The sequence below is a fragment of the Festucalex cinctus genome, chromosome 13 (assembly GCF_051991245.1).
Source record: "Festucalex cinctus isolate MCC-2025b chromosome 13, RoL_Fcin_1.0, whole genome shotgun sequence".
NCBI lineage: Eukaryota > Metazoa > Chordata > Actinopteri > Syngnathiformes > Syngnathidae > Festucalex > Festucalex cinctus.
Genome location: NC_135423.1, coordinates 1,496,725 through 1,523,156, shown reverse-complemented (window position 1 = coordinate 1,523,156; position 26,432 = coordinate 1,496,725). Strand labels below are relative to the sequence as shown.

Genomic DNA, 26,432 nt, shown 5'->3' with positions numbered 1-26,432 from the left:
CACAAGTTTTTTTTTTTATGGTCAGCTGACAACAAAGTTTAAAGTTCACTTTGGCCTTTTTACTTGTACATGGTGAGAATTAGCCAGCACGTGTCGCTATTCAACCGTGCCCTGTTCTGCCACCTTGTAGATGGAGCGCATTTTTTTTTTTTGCTTGTTTTTAGGTAAAGTCAGATATTATTTATAACTGCCGCCATATAAAGAAATATGTCATCAAATCGTACACACGTTTGAAACAGACAATCCATTTTTGTGTTTCATTTGGAAAGGGTACCGTTATTGTTTGTTTTAAAATGGTTTATAAGTACTTTCATTTTTATCAAATAGCTTGTTAACACCAGATATAAGTGGCTGTACCATTATTTTTGATTTTTTAAACAGAATAATGCACTAATTTTCTATCTATAAGAAGATGAAGATGGTGACGGCTGTATATTTACAGGTTGACTACACAGTGTGGCTTCAACTTGCCACGCAGTGAGCAAATCTTATTGTCCAACTTTTATGACTCAAAACCTTACGACTCTTTATTAATGATTAACAAAGATTTACATTGTCTTTAATAACACATTTATAAACTATTCAGTACGGGTCTCCCATACTGCATAAAAACCATAAATTTGCATCATCTATAGATGGATAGACGGAGTGGGTATAAAAAGTCTACACACCCTTGTTCAATTGGCAGGATTTTATTATTAAAAAAAATAAATAAAAATGAGACCAATCCTTTCTTGTTTTAATAATTAAAAAAAAAAAAAAATCCTCAAGCGGGTTAGTCAAAATAAACAACTACGACACATATTGCACATATTTTTCCACATGTGGGTTGATGATATTGTATTATTATGACTAAAAAAAGCCAAGGGTTAACTTTTTTTGGCCATAAATCCAAACAGTATGTAAAATTACTATATTGTAGTAGGAAAGTATTTTATTTTATTTTTTAGATGGAATTATTGGAAGAAGTTGGCGGGACTTGTGAAAAGTTGTTAAATAAATAAATAAATAAATAAATAGAACTGTCAGTGTTAGAAAAATCCACACTGTTTTTTTTTTTCTCTAGAAAACAAAAAAGTCAAGGAAAGTCTGCTAGAATAGTTGAACATTGTCATTTTTATTATTATTATTATTATTAGTGGTAGTAGCATTATTAGCATTATTATTATTACGTATTATCAAAGACACTGGTGACAAGTGTTTGCTGATGAAGTTGTTTATTTTTCATATCACTGTCAAAAAGACATTTTTAAATTGAGTTGTACGGGTAATAGGTGCACATTAATAGTGGAAATGGTTTTGAAATGATCTTTGCGCCATTTTTTGTTCGCATTTTATATATATATAGACTGATAAGAGTGATAGATTGATTGATAAAACATTGTCAAATGTGTATGAAAAGAAAAGGTACACGGGTTCACGTCAGTAAAGCTACATGATCTTGAACGCCTCCTAGTGGCGAGGTGTAGTATAGGCTTTAAGAAATTTAATGACGTGGAAATCAAAATAGAACAACAAAATATAGCACAACGACAGCTAAATTTTGAAAAACAAAAATGCACAATATCATTAGTATGATTATATTATCTAAAATATGAAATTAAAATAGATGCATTGAATATTATACACACATAAATTTTAGTCATTTCAGATCAAGCACCGATACTTTATTGTGAAAGAGACACGAAAGTACTACCGGAAGTCCTGTTCTTACATTCTGAGGAGAAGGCAGATGTCCGTGGTTTAGCGGCACCAAAAAGAAATAAATGGCTGGGAGCAGATTAGAGAAGATTGGAACCGTGTTTTCGCGGTAAGAAAGAATATTTGATGACATGTTTTTCGTTACTTAAATCATTATTGTTGCGCCAGAGTCAACACTTGAGCTAGTGCATTCCTTCCAAATTTTGGCCTCAAATTGTTACACTCACTGATAACCAGATTTTATGACGAAAGTTAATTCTACTTTATATAGATCACGCATAAAGATTATACATATATTTACACGTAATTGTTTTTCAAGAGCATATCCGACGTGCCTCTTGATGACGACATAGTTGTGCGACTGATTTATTCGTAGAGAACTTTTCATTATATTGCTCCCCATTTGAACGCGTGTGTATGGTTAAAATGCTGAACAATATTAATAAAAAAAAAACTTCTCAGACATTTAAGATTTTGCCTCTCACGCTATGACTCGTTGCTCATCTTTTGAAGGACGACCCTAAATGTACATGTAGTACGGCAAAGCAACTTGGACATACTTCGTGTCACGACCTGATTTGCCGACAGAATATTAAATTTGGCACAACCTTGTATTTATTCATTCATTCGTTCGTTTATTATTTGTGACTACTTATACAACAGGCAGAAGAAGGTTTTCTTAAGAAGAAGAAGGCAAAGTTGCTTTGCGAGGCAACGCAAAGTTGTTTTTTTCGCCTACCATGTCACCCGAGGTGCCTCGTAAACACTTCCGGGTCATCTTCCCTGTGACCAAAAGCGACGCGTAAACAAAGCAGTGGAAAAATACATACTCCATCCTAGTCGCTTTGGGAAAACTTTCCCACTGCTTTGTTTCATGTTTACAAACGTTCCGTCCTCGTCGCTTTTGCTCACAGAGAAGATGACCCGGAAGTGTTTACGGCGCACCTAAGGTGACACGGTAGGCGAAAAAACAACAACTTTGCGTTCCCTCGCGAACGCAAAGTTGTTGTTTTTTCTACCATGTTACCTTAGGGGCTCAGTAGAAAGCTCATATCTTTGTCCAAACATCTAATTGAAGCCATGTTTTCAGCAAAAAGCTTGTTCGTCCATGTGGTGTTATTAAGTTGTGTGTTGTTAGAATTTGTCTGACATATCTAGTGTGTGCTTTAATTTTAATTAGATTGGTATGTAACATCACCAATTGTCTGATAATATGATTAACAGGGTTCGGGATCTAATGCGCTCGGGAGTGATAAAACCAACAGAGAAACCAATCTGGTATGATGTGTATGAAGCTTTTCCACCAAAACGGCCACCACTGTATGTAAGTCTCAATAGAAGATACAGGGGCAAGAAACCAGACCCGGTGCCTGAAATTTTCTACGAAGAAGATAAAATTAGAGCGTAAGTAAATGACAGTTTTAATATTTAGCTTCATAAGATGATCGTGTTTTATATGACAAGTTATCATACGTTATGTAAACGTCTGTATCTCTCTGCTTTCAGGAAATTTTATGAACAATACGGGATGGGCGTTCGCCCTTTTGATCTGTCCAAATCAAACTTCGTTTCTACTTGTCAAAGGTAACTATTGTATTTTCGCCATTTTGGGGTTCTAAGTAATGTTATGTTTGGGCTGGCTTTGTTGTGATCGTGTTTTTTTATTTGTCATGGCACATTCAAGATGAAGGGCAACAACATTAAATATGTTATGTTCCACTGTAGGTTTGTAGACAAGTATGCTGAGTTAAAGAGCCAATCCGAGATGGATGACTCTGCTCTGTTTGAAGAGACTGCAAAAGCTTTGCTTGCAGAGGGCATCATACTGAGAAGGAGAGGCTCATCAACAGTAAGTGTTGATTTGGTAAGGTCCAGTTCCTCAATAGATAAAAGTAGGTGCTGGATAACATACAGGAGTGGCTTGGTTTGCGATGGTCCCGGCATACGTTGTTTCAAGTTTACGAATAGTTTGCAATGAATGAATTTGCACAGCAGCAAAAGAATATTGTCCCTGTTCGCAAAACTGAAATGCTTTCCAATCGAAATGAATGGAAATGGGAATTAATTTGTTGTACCCCCAGAACCACATTACGTTTACCTTTTTTTTTTTTTTTTTATGGGCTTGGTCAAAAAGAAACAGAAATAAATCAACTCTTTGTTGTCTCTGTGACAAATTAGGTTCCCCTTCATCTAACAATTAGCACAGATTTTAAACAGAAGACCAAAACATCCCAAATGAAAATTAAATTGCACCAATGAAATAGCCACTAGAGGGTGCTAGATCTGCACAAATGAATATAAACCTGACTTTTTTTTTTTTTTTTTTACAGACTTTTAAATATTGTGAACATGACGACGGCGATATTGTGGCAGTTTCAATATCACGATGTCACGATATTGCCCTGATCGTGACATCTCTAGTATATACTGGATTTTTTTATATTGTTGAAAAAAATACTACAATACAGCCCAAACATGACAGTCATGATTGATTTATTGAAATATGCCAATTACCCAATTTGAAAAATGAAGTAAGTTTGAATAAATGACAATAATTTTGCTTTTATTTTGCAGGCGGCAGCAGGGTCTCAGGATTCAGTGTTGAGGTTGAAGCTAACAGACCTGTTGGCAGAGCAACAGTCCGTTGGTGATGACGGCAAGCAAGAGCCCGAAGAGCAAACGCCACACACGACACAAACCTCCTAGAGCTTTGACTTTCTCCTTATCTGTCGGCTCTGGTCACGCGTAGAAATAATATTGTGGTGGTTAGGCAGGCACAGTGCACAAACTTTTGACATCAATGGACTCGTCCAGAAAAATTGAAGGAAGTCGGCCACACTTTTTGTGTAATAATCAATCCTGATTTAAGAAATGCCAAGCAGTTAATTCCACCTAAAAAAAAAAAAAAAAGCTGTCTCAGTTTTTTTTTTTTTTTTTAAATACAAATATAACACCAATAATAAAATGAGCTGATGCTGTTCAGGATCTTATCTGACATGAGAGCGTCAAGTAGCCTTTTGCCATCTTTGTGAAAAGTTACTACAATCAACACTGGCAGCAGGCTCCATTCAAGACGTTAGTGCATACAAATCTCGAGTCCAAATTTCAATATGATGGATGTTTTATTGTGCATTATGTGCAACTGTGTGGAAACAAATTGAGAATAAAGTTGTATTTACACACCAATGGTGCATGACTGAGAACTTCAGTCTTTTTCATTTGCTTTATTATTATTATCATTGTTATTATTATGATTATTATTATGAGAAAAGGGCTCAGTTGTAGATCGGTCGGCTACCATCTGTGAGGTTGAGGGTTCGATCCTCACCCCTGGTGACCATGTGGAAGTGTCCTTGAGTAAGACACCAAACCCCCATTTGTTCCCAGTGGACCTGGCAGCACCTTGCATGGAGGCAGTCAACCACTGGTGAACGGATGCATGTGAGGCTTCAATTGTAAAGCGCTTTGGGCACCATATGGGGATTAAAGCGCGATATAAAAAGCAGTCGTTTTACCTTTTTAATTTCATGAAAAGGTAGCTACGCTGTTATAATGGTGGCAAAGCAAATTCAAAGTTAGTTTTTGTTTTGTTTTTCTTAATTAAAAAAAAAAGAAAACACAATTCACAAAACAAATATTCAATTGCAAGTAAATAAAAATACACATTGGCAAACAACGTATTAAACTACAAGTGTTCTCGGAGTATGTCCATATTTGATAAATGGTATGATGTCCATTTTGATATATGAGATATACAAGAACTCCCCCCCCGCCCCCCCCCCGGGTGATTTTGCTTTGTCCGTTTTTAAACAAACGACTTCAAATACGTCAATGAGGCAGAGAACAATTTACGATGTTTCCTGAATGTCTCACGCTCCTAGCCAATCACAGCCCATTTCTAGCCGTCAACAGGAAACCAGCGAAGCGTCCTTGGAGATGTTACTCTAATAAGCGTCTCATTTTACATCATTAGCAAAAAACAATGCCCAGCTTTCTGAGCTGACAGAATCTGGAGAAGCAAAGGGCCGTCGGATAGTTACGAGGTAAGCTCCTTGGCGATTCACGAGTTTTATTTTTTTCTTTTTCCGGAGCTGCTTAGCTAGCCGTAGCTAAATGGCTAATGTATTTGAGACGCTTCGCTTTTCTAATCTACAGCTTCATTCGGAGAAATCCTTGTGTATAACATATCAAAGTATCTTTCATTATATTTACATCTTGACCTCGGAGGCATTTTTTTTTTACATAATGTGTTAAAAATGTGTTTTGGATATACATTTCTACTTACAGTAATCATGAGTGCGCCAATGGTCATTGGAGACCAACTCATCCTTGAGGAGGACTTTGATGAAAACTATAATCCCTCGGAACAAGGTACACATAGGTTGTTAAGATAAAATTGTACACTACGCTGAATTATGTCATAATGCTCAAACATTGGAGATAAATACAAACAATGTATTTATTGGTCTTTTGTTTTGTCACAAGCTCAAAGTTTTACATCTCATTAATTCTTTTATTTTAACCTCCACTCCTTTTTTTCCCCCATCTTATCAGAAATCAAAGAGTATGCAAAGGAGATAGGCATTGATCTTGACAATGAGACAGAGCTCATGTGGCTGGCCAGGGAGGGAATTGTTGCCCCTCTTCCATCGGAGTGGAAGCCTTGGTAAGTCAGGGGATGTACTGCAGTCAAGTTCCGATGGGATTTTGAGAGCGACTAAAAACCAAATTATACATATTATGTACGAGTGACTCCAGAGTGAAGTCCAGACTCTGGCTGATTAAAAAAATGGATGTATGGATATTATGTACTAGGGAGGTCTGCAGAATGAAATGCATGCGCTCATTTTGCATGGAAACCTTTGGGATTAAAAGGTAAAGCGTTCAATATCCATGTTTTTTGTTTTGTTTTTTGTTTTATTTTAAGGACACACATTTTGCAACACATCATGGAATCCTTCTAGCCAGCAACCGCTTTGTCTTACAGTTTTGGGTTTGGAGGCGCTCTAGACATCTGAGAGTGACAGTAGAGCATGTTAGTCTTTTTTTTTTTTTTTTTTTTTTTTAAGCCATCTCCAAGGAGATGTCAGCTGCAGGCCACCAACAACCTTCTTTTGACACTATTGTTACTAGTGTTACTTGTTGTACATCGAATGCTGACTGAATAAATGTATATTCCATATTCTTATCACCTGACCACTATTTTCATATGTGACTTGCGTCGAATGAAATGAATGTTTTGTAAACTGCCTATCTTATGACTTTTAACTTTCAGAAAAAAAAGGCATACACGCAAGAATTAGTGTGTGACGTGTGTAGACACTTTTTAAATGGTTGTTGAAGCACTCCATTAGTCAGCTCGTTCGCATTTAGCCAAAGAGATCTGTGTTGTGCGTCAACTGGGAAGTGCAGTGTTCCAAATTATTATGCAAGTGATGTTTTTCTGTCATTTTTTATCAATAGTCCGTGCGAATGGCACTCAACATAATTTTCAAGTCATCAACTGTTAGAGAATAATTTGAATGTTTTTTTTTCCCTCAACAAACAGGAAATAAATTCAAGCACAAACTGTGCTGTTCAAAAACTCGCAAGTTCAGTGGTTGCAAGAAAAGCAATGTTTTTTTTTTCCATGTATTTTTAAGAACGCAGATATTCAGTCCCAGTACGTATTATTCCTATATATTTTTACATAATATTCAAATAATTATCTCCAGTTGGTGACTTGAAAAGTATGTGCCTTTTGCAGAGAAAAAAACCATCTCTTTCCATAATAATTTGTCACGCGCTGTATTGGTACCTTTTTAAAGAACAAAAGTCCAAATTTGGCAATGCACAGCACATTCACAATTAAAAGTTATTATGAGTTAACCAAGATGCTCTACTTTTCATCAGTAATGATCTTCTGGGTTAAAACCCGAAATCACAGCTCCTGATGGATTTTCCAAAAAAAAAGTGTGGAGCACCGTGCTATCTGTAAATGATGTCATCTTTGTGTCATCTTGTGGTCCTTGCTGCAGCCAAGATGTTGTTACAGGAGACCTGTACTATTACAACTTCTCCTCTGGTGCGTCCACTTGGGATCACCCGTGCGACGAGCACTACCGCCGCCTCGTTATCCAGGAACGCGAAGGTCTCCGAAGCGCCTCCGCAGCTGGGGGCACCGGGCCCAAGAAGAAGAAGAAGAAAGAAAAGAAGGAAAAAAAAGACAAAAAGAAGAAGAATTCAGCCAAGAGTGAAGTGAGTACCCGAAGTTCTCCAATTTTTATGACAGCAGTGCACCGTCATGAAACAATAACGAAGACTTTTTTTTTTTTTTTTTTTCAAAACAAACTTTTGACTTTGCTCTCCATCTTGTAGGGTTCAGCATTGGGGTCTTTGCCGCCTCCAATCGGAAACCTGGCTCGTCTCGGCGGTCTCGATGCACCTGTCCTCGGGCCAATCTCTGGATCTGCATTCCCGCGCTCTCGTGGATCTGCGGGACTGGAACCCCTCAGAGCATCTCTTGGGGTAATCCGTCATCAAATATGTCGTAACGTAAATGGTGTTCTATTACGATTTGGAGTTCGGCCAAATGTTTGCAGATGGCTGGCTTACTATCAGGTGTCTTCAATTTGGAGTAGTTTGACTTTGTTTTAGTTCGGATAAACGGTACAAAACATGGATGGATGGAGTGTCCTTTTTACTCCAAACTTGTGTATACACTTAACTCTTTTACTGCCGCACGTTATCAAAAAAACAACCCCCGATGCCGGCGGATTTCGAGCATTCGAACTCATTTTTCGAAGCAAACAGAATATTGTGTTCTTTTGCCACATATACAACATGGCGACCACATGAAAGATCGCATTCCATTCTTTTATTAGAAAAAAAAAGTATGTTTCTACCTTATTCCGTTCTTTAGTTATCACCATTTGAAAATCGGTCATTTGAGTGACATTGAGCCAACATTGAAAAGAAAAGATCCATTTTCCCCACAACAGTGACTTTGATACTAATATTTTTTTGTTTAGTGACGCTCCGTCAAATCAGGTTTAATGTTACAAAGGCTTTGATCCTTCACGTCAGCCTTGACAACGTTGTATTTGATTAGATTGCGTCGCGTCATTGTGATGCGCAGCTCTCGTTAGGGCCCGAGCGGCTCCCGCTGCGAGGTTAAATAAACTTGAGTTGATGTCGTTTTTCAGCATTTCAAGTGTTGATTTTCATATCCCTTCTTTTCAGGTACTGCGCAACACTGGCACTGAAAGTGTTTTGAGTTTCAAGAAGGAAGAAAAAGTGTACCTCACCATGCCTGGCTGCGATGACGGCGATGAAACCTTGGAAAATGAGGTACTTTTATTCGTATAGACTTGGTGCATATGCGCCTTACATAATGTGAAGATGACGTTTTTTAAATTGATTTTCTTTTTATTTTTGGCAACTCAGCGGTCTTCAGACCGGCAACTGTTGAACCTCCACCTGGATCTGGATGAACTCAGAGGGGGCATCCAATATGAGGTACACACATCTGCTTATCTATGGCCTCGTTAGCAATTGGCTTGATTTGTTTTTCCTTTTACGCCTTACTTTGACTTTCGTTTTTCATTTTCATTATTATTATTTTTATTATTTGTGTGTGTGTGTGCGTGCACATGCATGTGGGTCAGGACAGTGACGCTAGTGCTGCAGCCCGAGCAGAGGAAAGGACTGAACCAGAAATGCAGGACATATCTGGAGGCCACAGCTGTGAGCCGCCATCGCGACAGGTATGCGCATAAACGCGTATGTAAATACCAAATTGTTGGTCTGATTTATTTTTTTTGCCACTGTTGTTCATTTTTCATTTAAAATGAAACTGTTTTGTATGTGTTATCATTTTGGTGTTGACGTGACCTTTTTGTAAGTCATCTATGCTATAATTTCCCCAAGCAAGCAAAGCAGCGACTTACAGTACATGACTGACACAGTGTTAGAGATATTGATATGGTGACTGAAATTTAGAAATGAAACTAAAATGCACTCTAACCTCTAGTGTATTTTTTTTTAAACATTTATAATGCAAAATCTAATTAGCGTTGTTATCCAGGAATTTTAAATTTACAAAACACTGACTTAATAAAGATGGCCGGTCGGTACTAATCATATCAGTGACTACTACCGCATGTTGTCTCGATTTCTAGTTTTGGTCAAATTGTACCGTATTTGCCTTTTTGACAAAAATGTTTACAAGTTCACTATCTTTTCATTTTAGCACTTTGAGATTTATTTGAAATGTATTGTTGTTATTATTATTCACCATTTTCTAATGTAATGATATTTTCATCTTATCCTCCTGTGTATCTTTCGTTCATCTTTCAATTATTTGTGACATGTGCCCCATGGCCCAGGATGTGTTTGAGCAGCTTCTGTGCTGCTGGGATTTGTCCTACGGGCATGGCTGCCACTGTGCCTTCCTGTTTGTCCTTCTCTCCACCTACTGTCACTGTTACTGTTTTGCCATCTGAATTCTGACAGCATGGTCGTCCTCATGTTTCTATGTTGAGTTCGACCCTTTTCAAATCAGGGAATCACATTATGATTGTAGACCTGTTTTTTGTTGTTCTTTTTTAATTGCAAGATCTTCATGGTTTGTCAACATTTGTACCATAAAGTTTGGACAACAAGCCACAATCTTTTTTCCCCCACTTTAACCTCCTTTTTGCATACTTTTCTAATTCTCAGCTTCTGTTCAACTCCACCAAAGTTGTTTATAATCGTTATTTGAAGTGTCCTTTTTAAACGTGTTTAAATCAAATCTGCTCACATTTAGTTCAATGCTACTATCGTTACCCAAACATAATTCTGCTAGCTTAAAAGGGAAGTCAACACAAAAGTTTTCTTACAATATACAGACACACTTTTCTGATTATTATTGCTTTGTGTTTTTATCAGTCTCAGGGGGCGGCCATTTTGCCACTTTGTTGTTGACTGAAAATGACATCGCAGCCACTCAGGCAATGAGTCGACCAATCACGATTCACCTGTTTTCTGATGTGGAGCTGTGATTGGTTGTTACCTGAGCAACTATGATGTCATTTTCAATCGACCAGCAAGTGGCAAAATGGCTGCCCCCATGAGATGGATTAAAAACAGGTGTTTTTTTTGTTTTTTTTGGCTGCATAATTCATATCACACAAATACAATATTAATCAGAATAGTGTGGGCACATAAAACATAATTGTAAAAAAAAAATATATATATATATAATATAATTTACAATTGCGGAAGCATATTGCATTCACTTGTAAAAAAAAAAAAAAAAAAAAAAAGCCTCCTGTTTTTCTTGTGGGAGCTTAATAAAAAAATATTCAGAAAAACAGAAAAAAAAAACCTACAAAAAAAAACAAGGGTCCCCAAAAAAAGTCAGAAAAAAAGTTTTGTTTTTTTTTCCAAGTGAATGCAATACACTTCTATAATATATAGCAAGGCTGCTTCGATTGTTTGAAACCATCAAACAACTGTACACAATAGTCAATGCTATGCTATTATTAATGTACCTGCGAGTGTACAGCAAACACCTCGTTGGTTATGGCTTCTGCCTCTAATTAGGTTTATATTGACAGTTAATTAGTTTTTGTTTTTTTTAATTAACTTTCCCTTTAAGTTTGGATTTATTAATTTGTTTTTTAATGGGTGTAGCGTATATGCCGATACCGCCAATACACCAAATTTTACGATATAAACATTTTGGTTTCCCCTTCCACAAAGATGTGAGATATTTTTTTTTTTGTAATCGCATGCATGTGCCACCATCAGGTCAGTTCTATGTTTTTTCCATGCGTATTGTCTGTCATCTAACGCGTCTTTCAAAAAAACACCATCTATTAATTCTGCATGTATTGATCAAGTAAATCTTGCATGCATGTGAAAATGTTGTGACTTGTCTTTGTCTGCCTGCTTCCCTCGTCACCCCTTCCTAATTTTCTCTCCCTCGTATCTGTTTGGAATGGATGGACTGTTTTCCCCAAAGGACTCTTTGAGAGGCCGCCGCTTGACCCCTCTGGCAGCTGGAAGCCGTCTCAATGAGACTGTGGCCGAAGGTGGAGAGCCTTTCGGGAAGACGGGGGACGAAACGGAGACCCAAGATAAAGATGAGAACGCGGAAAAGAATAGTGACCAAAAAGGGGATGATGATGATGGCGATGCTCACAAAAAGCAGGGCGAAGGTCACGGGACTCTCGAAAAGGAGCGTCAGAAATCCGGTGATGAGGAGGATGAAAAGCAAAGCCAAGGAGATGGTGGAGGAATCGACTTTTTCCTCGACAATGTAGGTGGCAGACCTGAGAGAGTCCAGCAAGATGAGATCTTTGACGTGGAGAAGACGGAGTGCGCAGAGGAGATGGAGAAAGAAAATGTGCAGGGCAAAGAAGATTCCCCAAATAATGACGCAGACGTGAAGGAAAACGATCATGGTGGAGTTGTGCAGAAGAGTGCTGCGGATGATGGCGGACAAGATGGAGGAGAGGAAGATGAAAGTCGTGTTGATTTGGAGCGATGCTCCCTGAGCCAGATGAAATTGACAGACGATGAGAACGAGATGTTGGAGAGTTGCGTAGCAAGTGCTGATGGGGACAAACGACGTCAGGAAAAAGAGCTGAAAGACGAATCCGATGCCCACAAGGCTCAGTCGGCGTCTCTGATTGAGGAGGAGGAGGAGGAGCCAATGGAGATGTTGGAGATGGAAACGAGTCCATCTGCCCAGCGAGGCAACAAAGCGGGACTGACTGATCAAACGTGCGGCCAAAAGGGAGAACCTGGCGAGATGGAGGGTGTGAATAATAAATCGGCCCTTCCTGCAGAGGTACGGATGGCTATGAAATCTCTGGGGCAAATTCACTCAGAATGCGTCCGCTAATAGCGCCAAATATTGCACCGCAACCGCACTTGCAAGTCTGCGCCCAGTTAGCCACCTAATCGCCGAGGATATTGCTCCAATCATATACCGGCGCAAACACGCCCACAAAACCGATTTTTGCACCTGATTTAACCACACATGGCAACGGATTTGCGAATTTAAGAACATGGTTGTTACAGTAACACTTGCCAGAAAGATGACATCATCAGAAAGCCAGGTTGGACCGAGAGGAAGCGTTTTGAGCGCCATTTTAAGCTGTACACAGCAGAGAGGACGACGACGACGACGTCATTCATAAAGTACAAATTATTGGTGCGATCGTTTAAAAAAAATATGTTTTCAGAGGTTGGCGTGGGCGTACAGTATGAATCTGGCACGTAAAAATGATCGTAAGATGCCTCCCCGTCATTGTCGATCAGACCGGGTTACGTTATGTGTCCTAAACCAACATAGAAATATAGAGAGGAGGGGGGGAAATATCCCCCCCCCCCTCTCTCTCTCTCTCTCATTAGTTTGCAATACTGTAATAACAATAATATGTCCAGTGTTTGTGGACCAACTTGTTCGATAAAGTGTTTTCTTTTATTTTTGTCTCGCAAAGATGTCAGAAAAGCTTTTGGACCTGAATGATCTGTCCGGCTCTGTGAGTCCATTGGAAGATGATCATGACGATGAAGAAGATCAGGATGATGCAATGTATAAGTACATAAAGGGCGGGGCTGCCAAGAGGTTCGTTGCTTGTTTATGGTGATACTCTATCGAATAGATTCCAGACACCAGAAGAAGAAAGCCATAGATCATCGGTGTCCAAACTACGGCCCGGGGGGGCCATTTGCGGCCCGCCGTCCATTTTTTTGTGGCCGGCGACATATGCTAAAAATGGCATTTGACTCAGTTCAAATCAAATAAAAACAAAAATGTTTGGAGATGGTCAAAGTAAGAAGGAAGGTGTCAAAAAACAGGTGCTATGAAAGGTTATTTTAGTTCACTAAAACAACAAAACTAAAATTCAAAAAACACTTTCGTTAACTAAATAAAAAATGAAGATGCTTTTTAAAAAAAAAAGAAAAGTAACTGAAACTACATTTTATGTTTATAAAACTAACTAAAATAAAACTATAATTATAGCAAAAAATGTCCTTGTTTTAGTCTTTGGTAATTAATTTAATTAATGAGCCTTTGGGGATGATTTGAAATGTGATTTTTAGTAGATTCATTTTGATATCAACCGGAATAGTCACGTCGCTCCCATGGTGTTTTTTTAAATATTGTGCACAAGTAATACACGTTAAAAAAAAAGCTAAAACTAAGCTTTTATAAAGAACTAAAACTAATAAAAACTAACTTAAAAAAAAAAAAAAACTCAAAACTTAATACAAACTAAAATGAAAAATTCCCAAACTATAATAACCCAACTGCCATATTACAAATCAATTCGTTTACATACTGTAACATTTTTCTAAGTATGCAAAAGCACAACTAAATTATTTGTACAATTTTTAGGACTAAACACAATTTGTCTTCATAACATGATGTGATTTTCTGGATGTGGCCCTCAAATGAAAAAGTTTGGGCAGCCCTGTCGTCGATGGACTCCACCAATTTTTAAACCTGATGAAAGAATGAAAATTTCTGTTCTCAGAATATGTCATGATTGAAATGAACGAATGCTGCGAAGAGGCGAGTCGTTGGAATGAATTAACATTGCAAATACATTCTTCTTCTCCAAAGGCGTTTGCAGCCTGCAGACAAAGACAAACCCAAATCTCCAAAAGTCGACAGATTGGTGCTCCAGCGATCAAGCCAACAAACGGCAGCTGGTCTCAGCTCGCTTCTGAATCTACAAAGGCCCGAAACGTCCCGAGGTCGACTGTCCCGAACGTCCGACACACAAATCGACGAAGGGGAAACTGTCGTGCGGAATTTCCTGGGATCATTGGACAAAGAATCAACATTTGGAATCGGGAAAGATGAGACGAAAGAAGAGAGGGAGGAAGAAAATGAGAAGGGGAAGACTAAAAAAGAAAAGAGCCGAGTGGAGAAGAGCGAGGATCAAATAATGGTGGAACCGAAAACAAATCGACTGATTCGTCTTCAAGAGACGATGACCAGAGAGGAAGAAGAAGAGAAGGAACGTTTGAAAAGAGAGAAAGAGATGAGAATGTCTCTCCTCGTGGAGGAGATAAAGAAAGAGGAGGAGGCAGAGAAGGAGCGATTCATGCAGGAGAAGGAGAGAAGAAAACGTCTCCTCCAAGAGGAGCTCAGAAGCAACGAACAGGAGGAGCAAAAGCTTACGGAAGAGAGCGAAGAACAACTGAGGTACTTTCGTGCTAATTATCGACTCTTCTGAGCACTCGGCACTTTCGCAATTCTTGTTTTTTAACATCCCTCGCTAATGGTAAGTTAGCATGTTAAGCTAATGCTAAGTTAGCGTTCTAAGCTAATGCTAAGCCAATGCTAAGTTAATGCTAATGCTAAGATAGCATGCTAAGCTAATGCTAAGTTAGCATTATCTCTATTAATATTTATTATTATTGTTTATCGCATAACTTGATTGCACAACCTAATCGACTGTGTCGTGTTTTCCCATCTCTGCTCTTGATACAATTTGACGTCGTGATGGATTGATGATTATATTAATGGACGGAAACCCCCTTCCGTCAATTCTTAGTTTGTCAATTATTTTAAGTTTATCGTCAATCGGAAACTGGCCGTAAAATGTCCGTCCGTCAACGGCCACCTCAAATTATTTCACATCCATTACTTTTGATATCATTTGTCGTTAAGTTTTGTTTCAATATTATCCGTTTTATATTCAGAATTCAAATTCAACGCAAAGTTTCAGCTTCATACCTCCGTATTCACTACAATTGCATACAATGTCACATTTTTTAACTACAAATTACTGCTTAATAATTACTAGTAATACTACTACTACTACTAGTAGTAGTAGTAAATAGTTAATTACTTTCAGTTGAGTATTCAGCTTTCAGCATTCCCACGCAATTTCTCCAGAAATTGCACTTAGTCTAGTTGTAATGCGTCATTTATATGATGATACCAAATGACATTTGCTGTTGTGAAAAAAAAAAATCACTCATGAAATCGACTTTCAACTTGATTGATTAGTTGAATGTGCCTCATCAGGGCTCTGAAACAGCATCTCCTGTCCACGAGGCAAGAAGAGGAGGTCCGGTTGAACAAGGAGTCCGACAGCGTGCTGGAGGCGCTGAAAGAGTCCGTTATGAAGGAGAGCGACAGGCAGCTGCATCAGCTCAGGTCAGAGTCAGAATGGAGTGATTGTTATCATGGAGAAACACAAACTAATTCATAACCTTCATGTTCATAGTGGCTTGGTAATGATGAAGACATTAATATGATGTACACATACAGAGTGATATCACAAGCCGAGCCGTGTTGCTGGCTGCAGTATAAAGATATTCTAGTTTTGGATTTTTCATTTTTTTACACTCTGCCAAAAATGACAGCGCCACTGCCCCCTAGTGTAGTGGAGGTGCAATTGCACTTTATTCTAACACAACGCAACACAAGGTTTTTGCTCCACCCATATTTGAAAACAGCCCTCAAAGGGGGCGTTTCCTGTTGGGCTTGGATAACACTCCAAGGTTGCCAGAGCAACTACGTCAGTTTGTCGAAGTGACATCAAAGTCGTCTCTGCTTGTCCAATGAGAGGACAAACGGCCAAATTGTGTTTCACCTGAAGATGGCGCCACATAGTCGGTTTTTGCCCCAAATTCAAGCTGAAAACAAACAGGCACTAAAATGTCAAGAATAATTACCAGGGCATATAGACAGCATTAGTAGACACCCGTTGATACAGTTCATCAGCAAAAGAAAACAATCAAATACAGCACATCTGATAGTTGTAATTATCAACATGACGGAATAATCACATGAAAGTAATGCACTGATGCTTATTTGATACAGCCGACATGAATTTATTCCAATATTTTGTATGATCAGGGAGGAGAGCGAAGCCATGCTGGAAGACTTGCGTGTCACCCTCGAAGAAGAAAAGGCAGCAGAGCGTGACAAGTTGGAGGCTCAGAATAAGTCGGACATTGAGCGTCTGAAGGTTGCGACGCAAGAAAAGCTGCAAGCAGAGAAAAAAAAACTCCAAGACGAGAAATTCTACTCTTTTAAGTGGGAGGTAGTTTTTTGTTTGTTTGTTTGGTTTGTTATGAAAAAAAACAAACAGCAATTAGCACGTCAACTCCACATTATACGTCATTATGATCATTTTTGTTTTTCATTTGTGTGCTTAAAGGTCACTGGCACAGAGAGAAGAAAGGAGCTGATTGGTCCACGGCCTGAACAGCAGCTAGCAGAGCACCACAGAGAGGTTTACTCCATTATTGGAAGTAAGTTCACGATAACAAAGCTTGAAATTGAGCCTTCCTTTGCCCGCACAGCTGTCGGGTTTGCTCGCGGAAGTGCGGGAAGAAGTGCAGCGCGACCACGAGAAGAAGCTGGAGCGGCTGAGGGAGGAGCACAAGCGAGAGCTGAACAACATCAGAAAGAAACAACTGGAGGAGGTCAGAAGAACGCATCTGCTCTCTTGTTTTTTTTTTTTTTTTTTTTTTTGTGCGAAGAGACGTCGCCGATCGAAGCAAAGATTTCAGCAAGCCTGCGTTCGCGTAATGAGACGGCGAAGCGACACTCCTCTGAAGTATTCAGCAACTGGAAATTCATAACTTAATGTCGCTTTGTTTGATAAGTGATGAAAGAATAATAGGGAGAAGACGAGCATGGATGATCGTTTCCATTTTAAAATGAGATAACGTGGACCGGAATTGATCATTTTAAAGAATTCACTGTGCTTTGTGTTGCTTTCTCTTTCGAATATGAATGTTTTTGTTTGTTTGTTGTTGTTTTTTTTTGCGACAGCAAGGTGCCCAGAGGGACCGCTTGCTTTCGACGTTGCAGGGTGACAGAGAGCATCTTCAAGCCTCGCACGCTCTTCAGCTGGAAAGTCTCCACAAGCAGCTTGACAGTGAAATAGAGAAGGCACGGCAGACGCGTTCGCGCAGGGTGAGATCAAACAAACGTCAAACAAACGTTGCCATGCATGCGACCTGCGTAAATTTGGTTCAGGAAAATGTTCAGGAAGAGAGCCTGCAGATTACAGGATTGATTGTGGCGGCTGCAGGAGGATGTGAAATATGTGCAGGACAATTTCATAAACTTTTTTTCTTTTCTTCAAAAGATCATGGCTGAATTGTGTGCCACTACAAATAACGTGCAAGACTGCAATTTCTCTTTCCGTCTGTATTAGTGAGCATTGACAAATTGCGTAATCCAGGGACACTTTTGTAGGACAAATCACCATATAGTAATCAAAATATATTTATATTTTTCATTCTGACTCAACACATCAAATGTGCTAAGATTTTATTTATTTTTTTATATAGAGAAACTAGGGATGTAATGATATCCAAACATGACTGAATAAATAAAGTGAAAAATAAACACAGATATAAAAAATATATAATTAAAAAATGAAATACAAATGTATTTATTTATGTATAGACATTTTTTTGCTCTTTTTATTACCATTTATATATTTTTTTAAATATATTTTATATCCATTTTTATTTTCACTTTTAGTCATTTATTTATTCATTTAGTTTTGGTCCTCCATAGTGATGACATCATTTTACTCTGCTGGGCAAAATAGTTCACGGCTTTGCTCGTAACCTTGAAATGTTTTATGTCGGTATCAAGCACCTCCCGAAATGATCTTAATGGGAGAATTCAAGTGTTCAATACAGTTTGTTTTTTTTACACAGTGAGGGAAAAGGTGCATAAATAGTTTTTTTTTTTTTCTACATACAACCTTATCTTTGTTTTAGTACATTGTTACTGGATGACCTCATTAAAAAAAAATGTGGAAATGCACATTTCAAAGTCATGAATAATTATTACTTCGTCTTTTTCTTATTTATTTTTTTTTTCTGCAGGAATCAGAACTTAAAGATCTGATCAATCAGTTGGAGCTGCGATCAAACGAGCTGAAGCGAGAGGAGGAAATGCTACACGGCAAGGTACTATTTTGTCATTTAACTCGTCAGAATACAGCTAAAGACGAATGACGTCTCTTCTTAGACTGCAGATCTGCAGAGGAAGAGGAAGGAGCTTGGCGAAGAAGAGGAGGATCTCGGCAAACGGGCAGGGGTGGCGTGCTTTTGTTGTGTAGCCAAAAGGCCGTGAATTACATATTGCTTAAAATATGTATTTTGTATGCAACCAGGCCTTACACAAAGTGACCCTGGAGAGAGACCAGCTCTCGTTGGAGCTGGAGAGAATGAAGGAGGAGCAAGCCCAAGCTGGAGAACTCCTCCGCGTGGCGCGGCAGGAGCGGAATCAGGCCCGGCGGGAGGAGGAGAGGTCGAGGCAGGAGAGAGACAAACTCGGGGAGGAGAGCAGGAAGGCGAGGGAGGACAACGAGCGGCTGGAGGGCAAGATGGCCGTCCTTGAGGAACGATGTCACCGGCTGAGTCGCAGAGTCAGGTACGCAGTCGTGAAATTGAACGGGAAGTTGTGACCACGTTGTAAGGTGGATTTTCAGTTCGAAACAGGCAGTAATCACTTTCTTCTGCAATTTGATTTCATGTTAGTGAGTTGGAATTAAGGGAAGGTGGAAGTGCCTCAAGACAAAAGAAAGACAAAAATAAGGCGACGTCGCCCTCCAGTGGCCAAAGAGACGCATCACTCCATGTCGGCGATCTGGACGAAGCGCTTGCCGCTACTGTACATGACGCCAACTGCGACATCCTTGAGTAAGTACACGAGAGACTTTTATATGATTGCAACATACCTCATCCCTCATCGGTATTGGAATTTTGAAATGGGATCCCAACATTTACGCTGACCTCCGAAAGTGATGGTGCAATGAGGTCAATTCTTTTTTTTTTTTTCCTGTAGACTGAAAACATTTTGGTTTTTGATATCAACAGAGGAGAAAGTTTTTACAAGCACGATTTGCAATCAACTATTATTCACTTCTGTATCAAGTCTTAAGTGCTTTATGTCATTCGGTCTGCATGTTTCTTTTTTATGACAGACCTGTGTGGTGGTGTTTTTGTTTTTTTTAATGATAAAAACACATTTTTCTAGCTGTAATCTTTGCATCACCATTTTATTATATTTTTTTAATGCGACCAGAAGTATTACTGCCATTGAAAATCCGGCTTTGCAACACTAAAGCCATTCTAACTCATGGCCAATTCATAGCAGAATTTCTGACATTCAGTTCCATTTAAAATAGCGGTACAAAAAATATTTGATTGTCGGACGATTGAAATTTTAATCAGCAAAAAAATATCATTCCCATTCACAACACTAACAGCGGTTCACACTTGACAGATTAAACTCCTCCCATTGTACATCCATTGAAAAGAGCAAACTGTTCCTGGAGAAGGAGAGCAGCCGACTAATGCAAAGACGGTCGCCGCATGTGGCCCACAACAACTCCAACGTGGAAGGAACGCTAACGAGACAAACGGTACGAACTTCGTATTCTCCTTGCATGTATGCAGATACGCTAAAATGCTTCATTTAATTTCCCTTCTTCTTCGTCAGGAGGCACAAAGTTTGTCTGAGCTCCAGCAGATGCTTACGAGTGGAAATGCTCTCAATCGCAGGAAAGAGCAACTTATGCAGTTCGACTCGTCCATAGCTGAAGAGGTTCGTATTGACAATATGTCATGGGAGGTCCCGACATATGAAATATAGATGCGAAAACGGAGTCATTGTAAAGAGTTTAAAGCATTTTGACTCGTGGTAAAGCGTTAGAGCAGTGCATCTGCAAAGCGACATTCGGGGAGTGTTAATTCAACACTTCAAAAGTGTCTACATTGGGCCATACGAAATCCAGTTAAAACAACAGTTTGAAAATAGTTACATTTTTTATATTGAGATTTAAAACACTCTGATTGGTAGTTGAAATTTTGCACGAGTAAATGTAACAATATTCAAACATCACGATACGATATCACAATATGAAGGTCACGATATGATAATTATAGGGAGGTTGGCGATACAAAAAAAGTCACAATATTGTAATAATAATTAAAAAAAAGTAAAAAACAAACAAACACGCACATTATTGTGTTTTTGTACATTACAGCAATGAAAAACAGAAATATTAAATAGAAAAATACATCATATATATATTGAGGTACTAATTTTGACTCTATCCAACAAGCATTTTATGTTCCCCTTCATCTGACCATTATCGTGGCTTTTAAAAATAAGGGTCAAAACATGCCCTGTGAAAATGAAACTTTAAACTAAAATTAAATATTTAGTTCACCAAGTCATTTATCAAAATGTATGGTAATCTTGTCGTAAATAAAAGAAAAGCTAAAAGAGCCGTTTGAGAGCCAAAAAGAGAGCCGGCTCTTTTGACCGAGCCGATCCAAATGAAGAGCCGAAAATCCCGAAAAGAGCCGAAATTCACTACTTCAGATAAAGTCATGCAATTTCCTTTCTGTGTCCAGAGAACTTTTTTTTGTTTTTTGTTTTTTGCTATACTTGCTGAGTACTTTCTCCTCTATTACTTTGCAGTCATTCCTTCAAGATGCGCCGCTGTTGACTGGAGAGAGGAAGGTCACATTTGATGTGACAGATTCAGACCTGAGCAGCACTGTTGATCCTCCCAACGAGACAGGCAAGGGAAAAAAAAAACCCCAAACAAAAACATTTTCCCTTCCTCATCTCGTCTGTTATCCTGTCACTTCTCAGGTGGAGCGTACTCGGCCAAATTCCAGGAGCTAGCAGAGTCCCAGCAGCACATCTTAGGCCAGCTCAACACGGTTTTGGGGGCTCTGGGATCATTAGGTCAGAAAGGGAGCAACGCGTCTCTGCCGGCCTTCCCTGCTGTCCTGTCTCATTCCACTGCCACCGCAAGAGCTCCGCCCATGCCGGACACAACCTCTTTCGGCCCACCGAACCCGCTTTGGAAGTCGTCGGCCCACGGCGCCCCCGGGCTGACCTCTGACCCGGACAGCTACGTCACGAGCGGACTGAGAACTGCCGAGGATGTCACAATGCGCAGATGGAGAGAGATTTTTCCTGGTATGCACAAGAACTGTTCCGTGGCGCTTGTCTGGTACGGGCAAGTGATCGTTCTTGTTCAGCTGTTCTTGTTGTTGTTGTTCATCAGAAGCAGCTGCACTTAACGCCAACGCCCCGAGGACATTCATCTCACCTGCATCCTATACACCTGCTAGGTAAAGTCATCTTTGACGTGTATTACAATATTCTCGAGAACAGAGGTGTCCAAACTACGGCCCGGGGGCCATTTGCGGCCCGCCGTCCATTTTTCAGTGGCCCGCGACATGTGCTAAAAATGGCATTTGACTCAGTTCAAATCAAATATAAACAAAAATGTTTGGAGATGGTCAAAGTAAGAAGGGAGGGTGTCAAAAAACACGTGCTATATTAAAGGTTATTTTAGTTCACTAAAACTCATGAAAAAACTAAAATTCACAAAACAATATTGTTACCGAAATAAAATAAAAACGAAAATGCTTATCAAAAAAACGAAAGCTAACTGAAACAACATTTTATGTTTACAAAACGAACTATAATTATGGCAAAAATGTCCTTCGTTTTAGTCTTTGGTAATTAATTTAAAGCATGAGCCTTTGGGGATGATTTGAAATGTGATTTTTAGTAGATTTATTTTGATATCAACCGAAATGATGACGTTTGAAAGTGTGTCACACAGAAGTGAGGTCATCAAGCAGCAGCCAATAGAAAAGCACTAAAAGATGACGTTGCTCTCCATGCTGTTTTTTACATTTCCGCACAAGTAATACTTTGAAAGTTTGGACACCCCTGCTCTCGAATTTCCTACTTTCAGTCATGACAAACGTATTTCCCGCACATTTGTGTTTCCGCATAGCTTGAACGTTGAGAAGTCGGTGAAAGTGGATGGCCGCAGATTGCAGCAGCAGATTGACAGCAACAGGAGGTGGCTGGAAATGCGGAAGAAAGACAACAGCATGTATCCTTTCACATTTGCTTATCTGCAGTGACTCGTGATTGTTGATCAATAAATAAGGTTATTACACCAGAGATTGAATTAATAATAATAATAATAATTAAAATAAAAAATACAAATTCAATCATCAATAAATAAGGTTATTACACCAGAGATTGAATTATTATTAATAATAATAAAATTCAATCAATAAATAAGGTTATGACACCAGAGATTGAATTAATAATAATAAAATAAAAATTCAACTGTTGACATTCTTCTTCTGTTTCAATTATAAGCAAGACACAGTGTCCCATCACTGGTAAGCTATTTTTAGAACAGACCACAGCAAAGCAAATCTGTTCCTGCATGATAAGTTATTACGACAGATCGGCCAAACTTACCGAGGTGCTGAACAAGACCATTATTTATGTATTTATTTAGACTTGATTGTGTGAATTTCCCATGTCCTTAACTGAGTACCTTCAGACCTCTGTTCACCCGCTACCAGGTTTCGTCCTCCCAATCGAGCAATCTCGTCCAGCTGGGCCTGGATGACAAGGACCAGATCAGAGTCTACCATTGCTGATGGCGACACTGTGGAGTGTCCTGCCGGGCTGTGCTCTTTTGCAGACTTTGGAGAGAAAGAAAGGGGGGGGGGGAAAAAGAGAAAAAAAAGACGACTTTTTGCTGTCCTTCGTTTTCTTTTTGGGCTGCTTATTTGGACAATGGCCTCGACCATTACCCTTGTTTACGTCATCGTAAAACTAGAAAAATAAAATAACAAACAATGTGAAATGAGCTAACGATTACGCGACACTCTCATGCTAGTAGCTAGTTACACGGCACATTTAAACAGTCTCCAAATGAACTCAAATAAACCTTCAAGTGTTATCTAAACATCACATATACTTACGGACAATTCTTGTCCAAAGCAACAACAACAAAAAAATAGGTTTCAACGGTCTTCGTAAGAGTGAACGTGTCGACGTTGCTTGTTGCCACATTGAAATGGCGTCTTTTTACTCGACAACAAACAATAAACGTAGCGACCACAGGAGGGCGCTTTAGGACTGCAAAAATTCAAATGAAACCACTGAAGGGCAGAATAGACGCAAATGCTTCTCACATATCACACACTATTTACGTCTACAAATGGTTTGGTTTTTTTGTGTAGTTTAGCTACAGTATGTGGTGCTATTCAATTTTTTTTTTGACTACAGTAAAGTATCATAGAATCTGCTCAGGTCCTCTACAAGGCACAAAAAGGCTCACATTTATTTTTATTTTATTTTTTTGTGTTATCCTATAAGAGATTAAGTTGATATTCTTGTGTCATAGCTGTTCCATTATTAAATATGATTTACATCTGAAGGAAACCCCGCCATGCTGGACACATGCTTTAAATCAATATCGTCACATTGCCAAAATAATGGCCTAGTAAGTCATATTTTCGTTTGATTCAGAAAACACACAAAAAAAAATGAACCAAATACTGTTTTATATTTATTAGAGGTGTCAAAATTAGTGCATTCACTTTGAGTTAATTTAAAGTTCCTTTAATGCCACTATTTTTTTTTTTAAACGCACGATTAATGACCCGCCCCTTACTTGCAAAGTAACAATTCCACTCGTTTTTCACCTTATCAGTGATTGTGAGCCTTCTGCATTTATTTTTGTATTAAATGTTTCAATAAGTTTTTTTTTTTTTTTTTAAGATATTAAAACTGTTGTATTTTTACATTTTCTGCAAACATGAATTTATTTAAATTCAGAATTGTAAAAACACTGTGTATTAAATGTTATTGATGTGAGTCATCCACGTTATTGTGCAGAATCATATTGAAGCAGTGGAGTAAAAGGTAACTGAAAAACGTAATTTTTTACAACAATTTGTCTGTCACCTTGCATTTTGGAGCCGCAAAACAGCATATTACCACCACAAGGTACAAGGGAGATGTCGCTTGAGATTATCAAACTTGTTGAAGAAGGTAACTCGACACGTACGGTTGCCAAAGATGTGGGCTGTCCACCGTCAGCTGTATCGAAGTACAAACAGCATTTATTTATTTTTTTTTATTTTTTTTTTTACAGTTTTTGCTTTTGTCAGGTTTCTAGTTTTGAGTAGGTTCTGTTTGAGTTTTTCATGTTTCAGCCCTGATCTGTTTTGTTGTCCTTGTGTGCCACCTCAGTCTTGTCAAGCCTCGTCAAGTCCACCTGTGTTTTACCCGCCCTTCCTCATGTGTCAACCAATCAGCATCCCCTGCCACTTGAGTCTTGCCCAGCTGTGTCTCGTTGTGTCAATTTAGTCTCTTTTCTTAGATAATGTGATTATCCAAAGCACAACTGATAAACATACTTTTGTTTTTTACAGTCTCTTCAGCCTATTGATGAGTTATTTCTCTCCATATGCGATCTGTCATTGGGTTTGGTACAGAATGATCTGGCTATCATATTTCAGATCCACCAGTCAACTGTTAGCTGGATTATTAGCACCTCGGCTAACTTCCTTGTATGAGCTGCTTGGCGCAATCTGCATTCGGCAGGATGAGGAGACTATAAAGCAAAAACGTGCCAGAGGTCTTTATCAGGCTATGCAGAAACCCGTATAATCTTGGACTGTACAAACGCCAGATTCTCTAGCGCCGAAGCGTGAGCTCGACTCTTGCTACAAGTCCCACAAGCACCTTTAAGGGTCTGATTGGGATCGCGTCTCGTGGACCTGTCACGTTTATCTCCACACTCTCTATGAAGGCTCAATCGGTGGAGATTCTGCAGCAGTGTGGTCTCGTGCGTCTCCTAAAGCCGTCAATGGCCATTATGGTGGACGAGGGATTTCTGGTGGAGGACCTGGTCCCATGCAAGGTGCGCATACCTGAAGAAAAAGGCACAGCTAACAGGAGCAAAGGTGAGGAAGCCGCAGTCCGTTGCACAGCTCACTCAAGTCATGAAGGAGTTCTGTTTGAATGACGTTTTTGTTTCATGTAACAATCATCTGGTTTTCTACTAGTTTTGTGTTTATATGATGTAGACCTATACGGTGCCGAGATGATGTGTGTGGTGACGGGAAACTTTGGTACTGCGTGATGGTCAGCAGCCAATCGGAGAATTTCACGTCACATGATGTCTTGCCACGATCTGTGATCAGACTGATTGATTCTCTATATAAGCTCTCTGAAAGATGTTCGTGTTTGCTAGATTATTGATCTCTGTTCCTGTGTACAGCTCTCTTTAGTTTCTGCCTCTTAGTGTCTTTGTCGTGGGTGCTTCTTGTCTTCATCTCCTCCCTCAAACGCAAGACAAGGTCCATCTTTAGAGCCTTTTGAGTTGACACTGTATTTTTGAACAAGTTTCCTTAAAATATTAAAGTTTACAGAAATTGTACATACCAATAACAACAACCTATTGGATTCTGAGCAAATAATATAAACAAGCATGTGAAGTCCTAAGTCTGGGTCATTCCTGGACATAGTGCACAAAACGTCTCAAGGTGGATGAGGTGTCTTGGTAGTTTGGTGGAGAACTGACATCATCTGGCAATACAGTTGGTATTTCCCCCCCCGTTTTTCAGCAGGTAAAGAACCATTTACAGTCAGATGATTTCCATCAGGTGGATATACCGTTTCTGCAATGTGGCCATCTTGAGTGTCGTACATCACCGTCAACGCTCTTGACTTTATAAAAAAAAAAAAAAAGTTTGTTTTGTTGAACATAGCGTTTAAAATGTATGATGAATTGCTGTTGGTTATTGGAATGGATTTCGTTTCATCATAGACTAGTTGCATATCAGTGGAGGTATGTTATGCCAAAAAAATAAAATAAATTACATGTAATGTGATGTGGAATTTT

At 39.1% G+C, this 26,432-nt stretch overlaps 2 protein-coding genes and 1 long non-coding RNA gene across 9 annotated transcripts; 2 read left to right on the top strand and 1 right to left on the bottom strand.

The window, feature by feature from the left end:
• Window positions 1-1,652: 1,652 nt before the first annotated feature.
• Window positions 1,653-4,887, top strand: mrps23 (mitochondrial ribosomal protein S23). 4 transcript variants are annotated; one of them, XM_077541246.1, is made up of 5 exons: window positions 1,653-1,810; window positions 2,926-3,105; window positions 3,208-3,285; window positions 3,427-3,550; window positions 4,276-4,887. In XM_077541246.1, exons 1-5 carry the CDS (start codon window positions 1,767-1,769, stop codon window positions 4,405-4,407), a joined length of 558 nt encoding a protein of 185 aa, XP_077397372.1. In that variant the 5' UTR covers window positions 1,653-1,766; the 3' UTR covers window positions 4,408-4,887. The 4 variants fall into 4 exon arrangements, with proteins under 4 accessions (XP_077397372.1, XP_077397371.1, XP_077397373.1 ...); XM_077541245.1 differs by having other exon boundaries at window positions 3,427-3,565; XM_077541247.1 differs by lacking the exon at window positions 1,653-1,810 and adding an exon at window positions 2,495-2,659 and having other exon boundaries at window positions 3,427-3,565.
• A 711-nt stretch (window positions 4,888-5,598) lies between these two features.
• On the top strand, window positions 5,599-24,397 carry LOC144033776 (uncharacterized). Of its 4 annotated transcripts, none has more exons than XM_077542104.1 (27): window positions 5,599-5,744; window positions 5,989-6,072; window positions 6,256-6,367; window positions 7,719-7,938; window positions 8,059-8,208; window positions 8,923-9,030; window positions 9,127-9,198; window positions 9,348-9,446; window positions 11,690-12,520; window positions 13,176-13,303; window positions 14,306-14,893; window positions 15,722-15,853; window positions 16,559-16,745; window positions 16,863-16,937; window positions 17,008-17,130; window positions 17,483-17,626; window positions 18,556-18,639; window positions 18,701-18,769; window positions 18,846-19,105; window positions 19,213-19,374; window positions 19,961-20,099; window positions 20,177-20,281; window positions 21,164-21,266; window positions 21,341-21,673; window positions 21,765-21,828; window positions 22,506-22,607; window positions 23,073-24,397. In XM_077542104.1, the coding sequence occupies exons 2-27, from the start codon at window positions 5,994-5,996 to the stop codon at window positions 23,170-23,172; spliced, it is 4,569 nt and encodes a 1,522-aa protein (XP_077398230.1). In that variant the 5' UTR covers window positions 5,599-5,744; window positions 5,989-5,993; the 3' UTR covers window positions 23,173-24,397. The 4 variants fall into 4 exon arrangements, with proteins under 4 accessions (XP_077398230.1, XP_077398229.1, XP_077398232.1 ...); XM_077542103.1 differs by having other exon boundaries at window positions 21,762-21,828; XM_077542106.1 differs by lacking the exon at window positions 11,690-12,520 and having other exon boundaries at window positions 21,762-21,828.
• LOC144033778 (uncharacterized) lies at window positions 20,344-26,112 on the bottom strand. The gene is made up of 3 exons (XR_013288068.1): window positions 23,500-26,112; window positions 23,067-23,217; window positions 20,344-22,578 (listed from the first exon to the last, which is right to left on the bottom strand). It is a non-coding gene; the product is annotated as an uncharacterized LOC144033778 (long non-coding RNA).
• Window positions 26,113-26,432: the final 320 nt, after the last annotated feature.

Excerpts from the sequence above, each read along its gene's own strand:
- mrps23 (XM_077541245.1), top strand. The coding sequence starts at position 1,767 with ATGGCTGGGAGCAGATTAGAGAAGATTGGAACCGTGTTTTCGCG. Across the intron at positions 1,811-2,925 it reads ATTGGAACCGTGTTTTCGCG|GGTTCGGGATCTAATGCGCT; the intron begins GTAAGAAAGAAT and ends TATGATTAACAG. Across the intron at positions 3,286-3,426 it reads TTCGTTTCTACTTGTCAAAG|GTTTGTAGACAAGTATGCTG; the intron begins GTAACTATTGTA and ends GTTCCACTGTAG.
- LOC144033776 (XM_077542103.1), top strand. The coding sequence starts at position 5,994 with ATGAGTGCGCCAATGGTCATTGGAGACCAACTCATCCTTGAGGAGGAC. Across the intron at positions 17,627-18,555 it reads GGCAGACGCGTTCGCGCAGG|GAATCAGAACTTAAAGATCT; the intron begins GTGAGATCAAAC and ends TTTTTTCTGCAG. Across the intron at positions 21,674-21,761 it reads ATGGAGAGAGATTTTTCCTG|AAGCAGCTGCACTTAACGCC; the intron begins GTATGCACAAGA and ends GTTGTTCATCAG.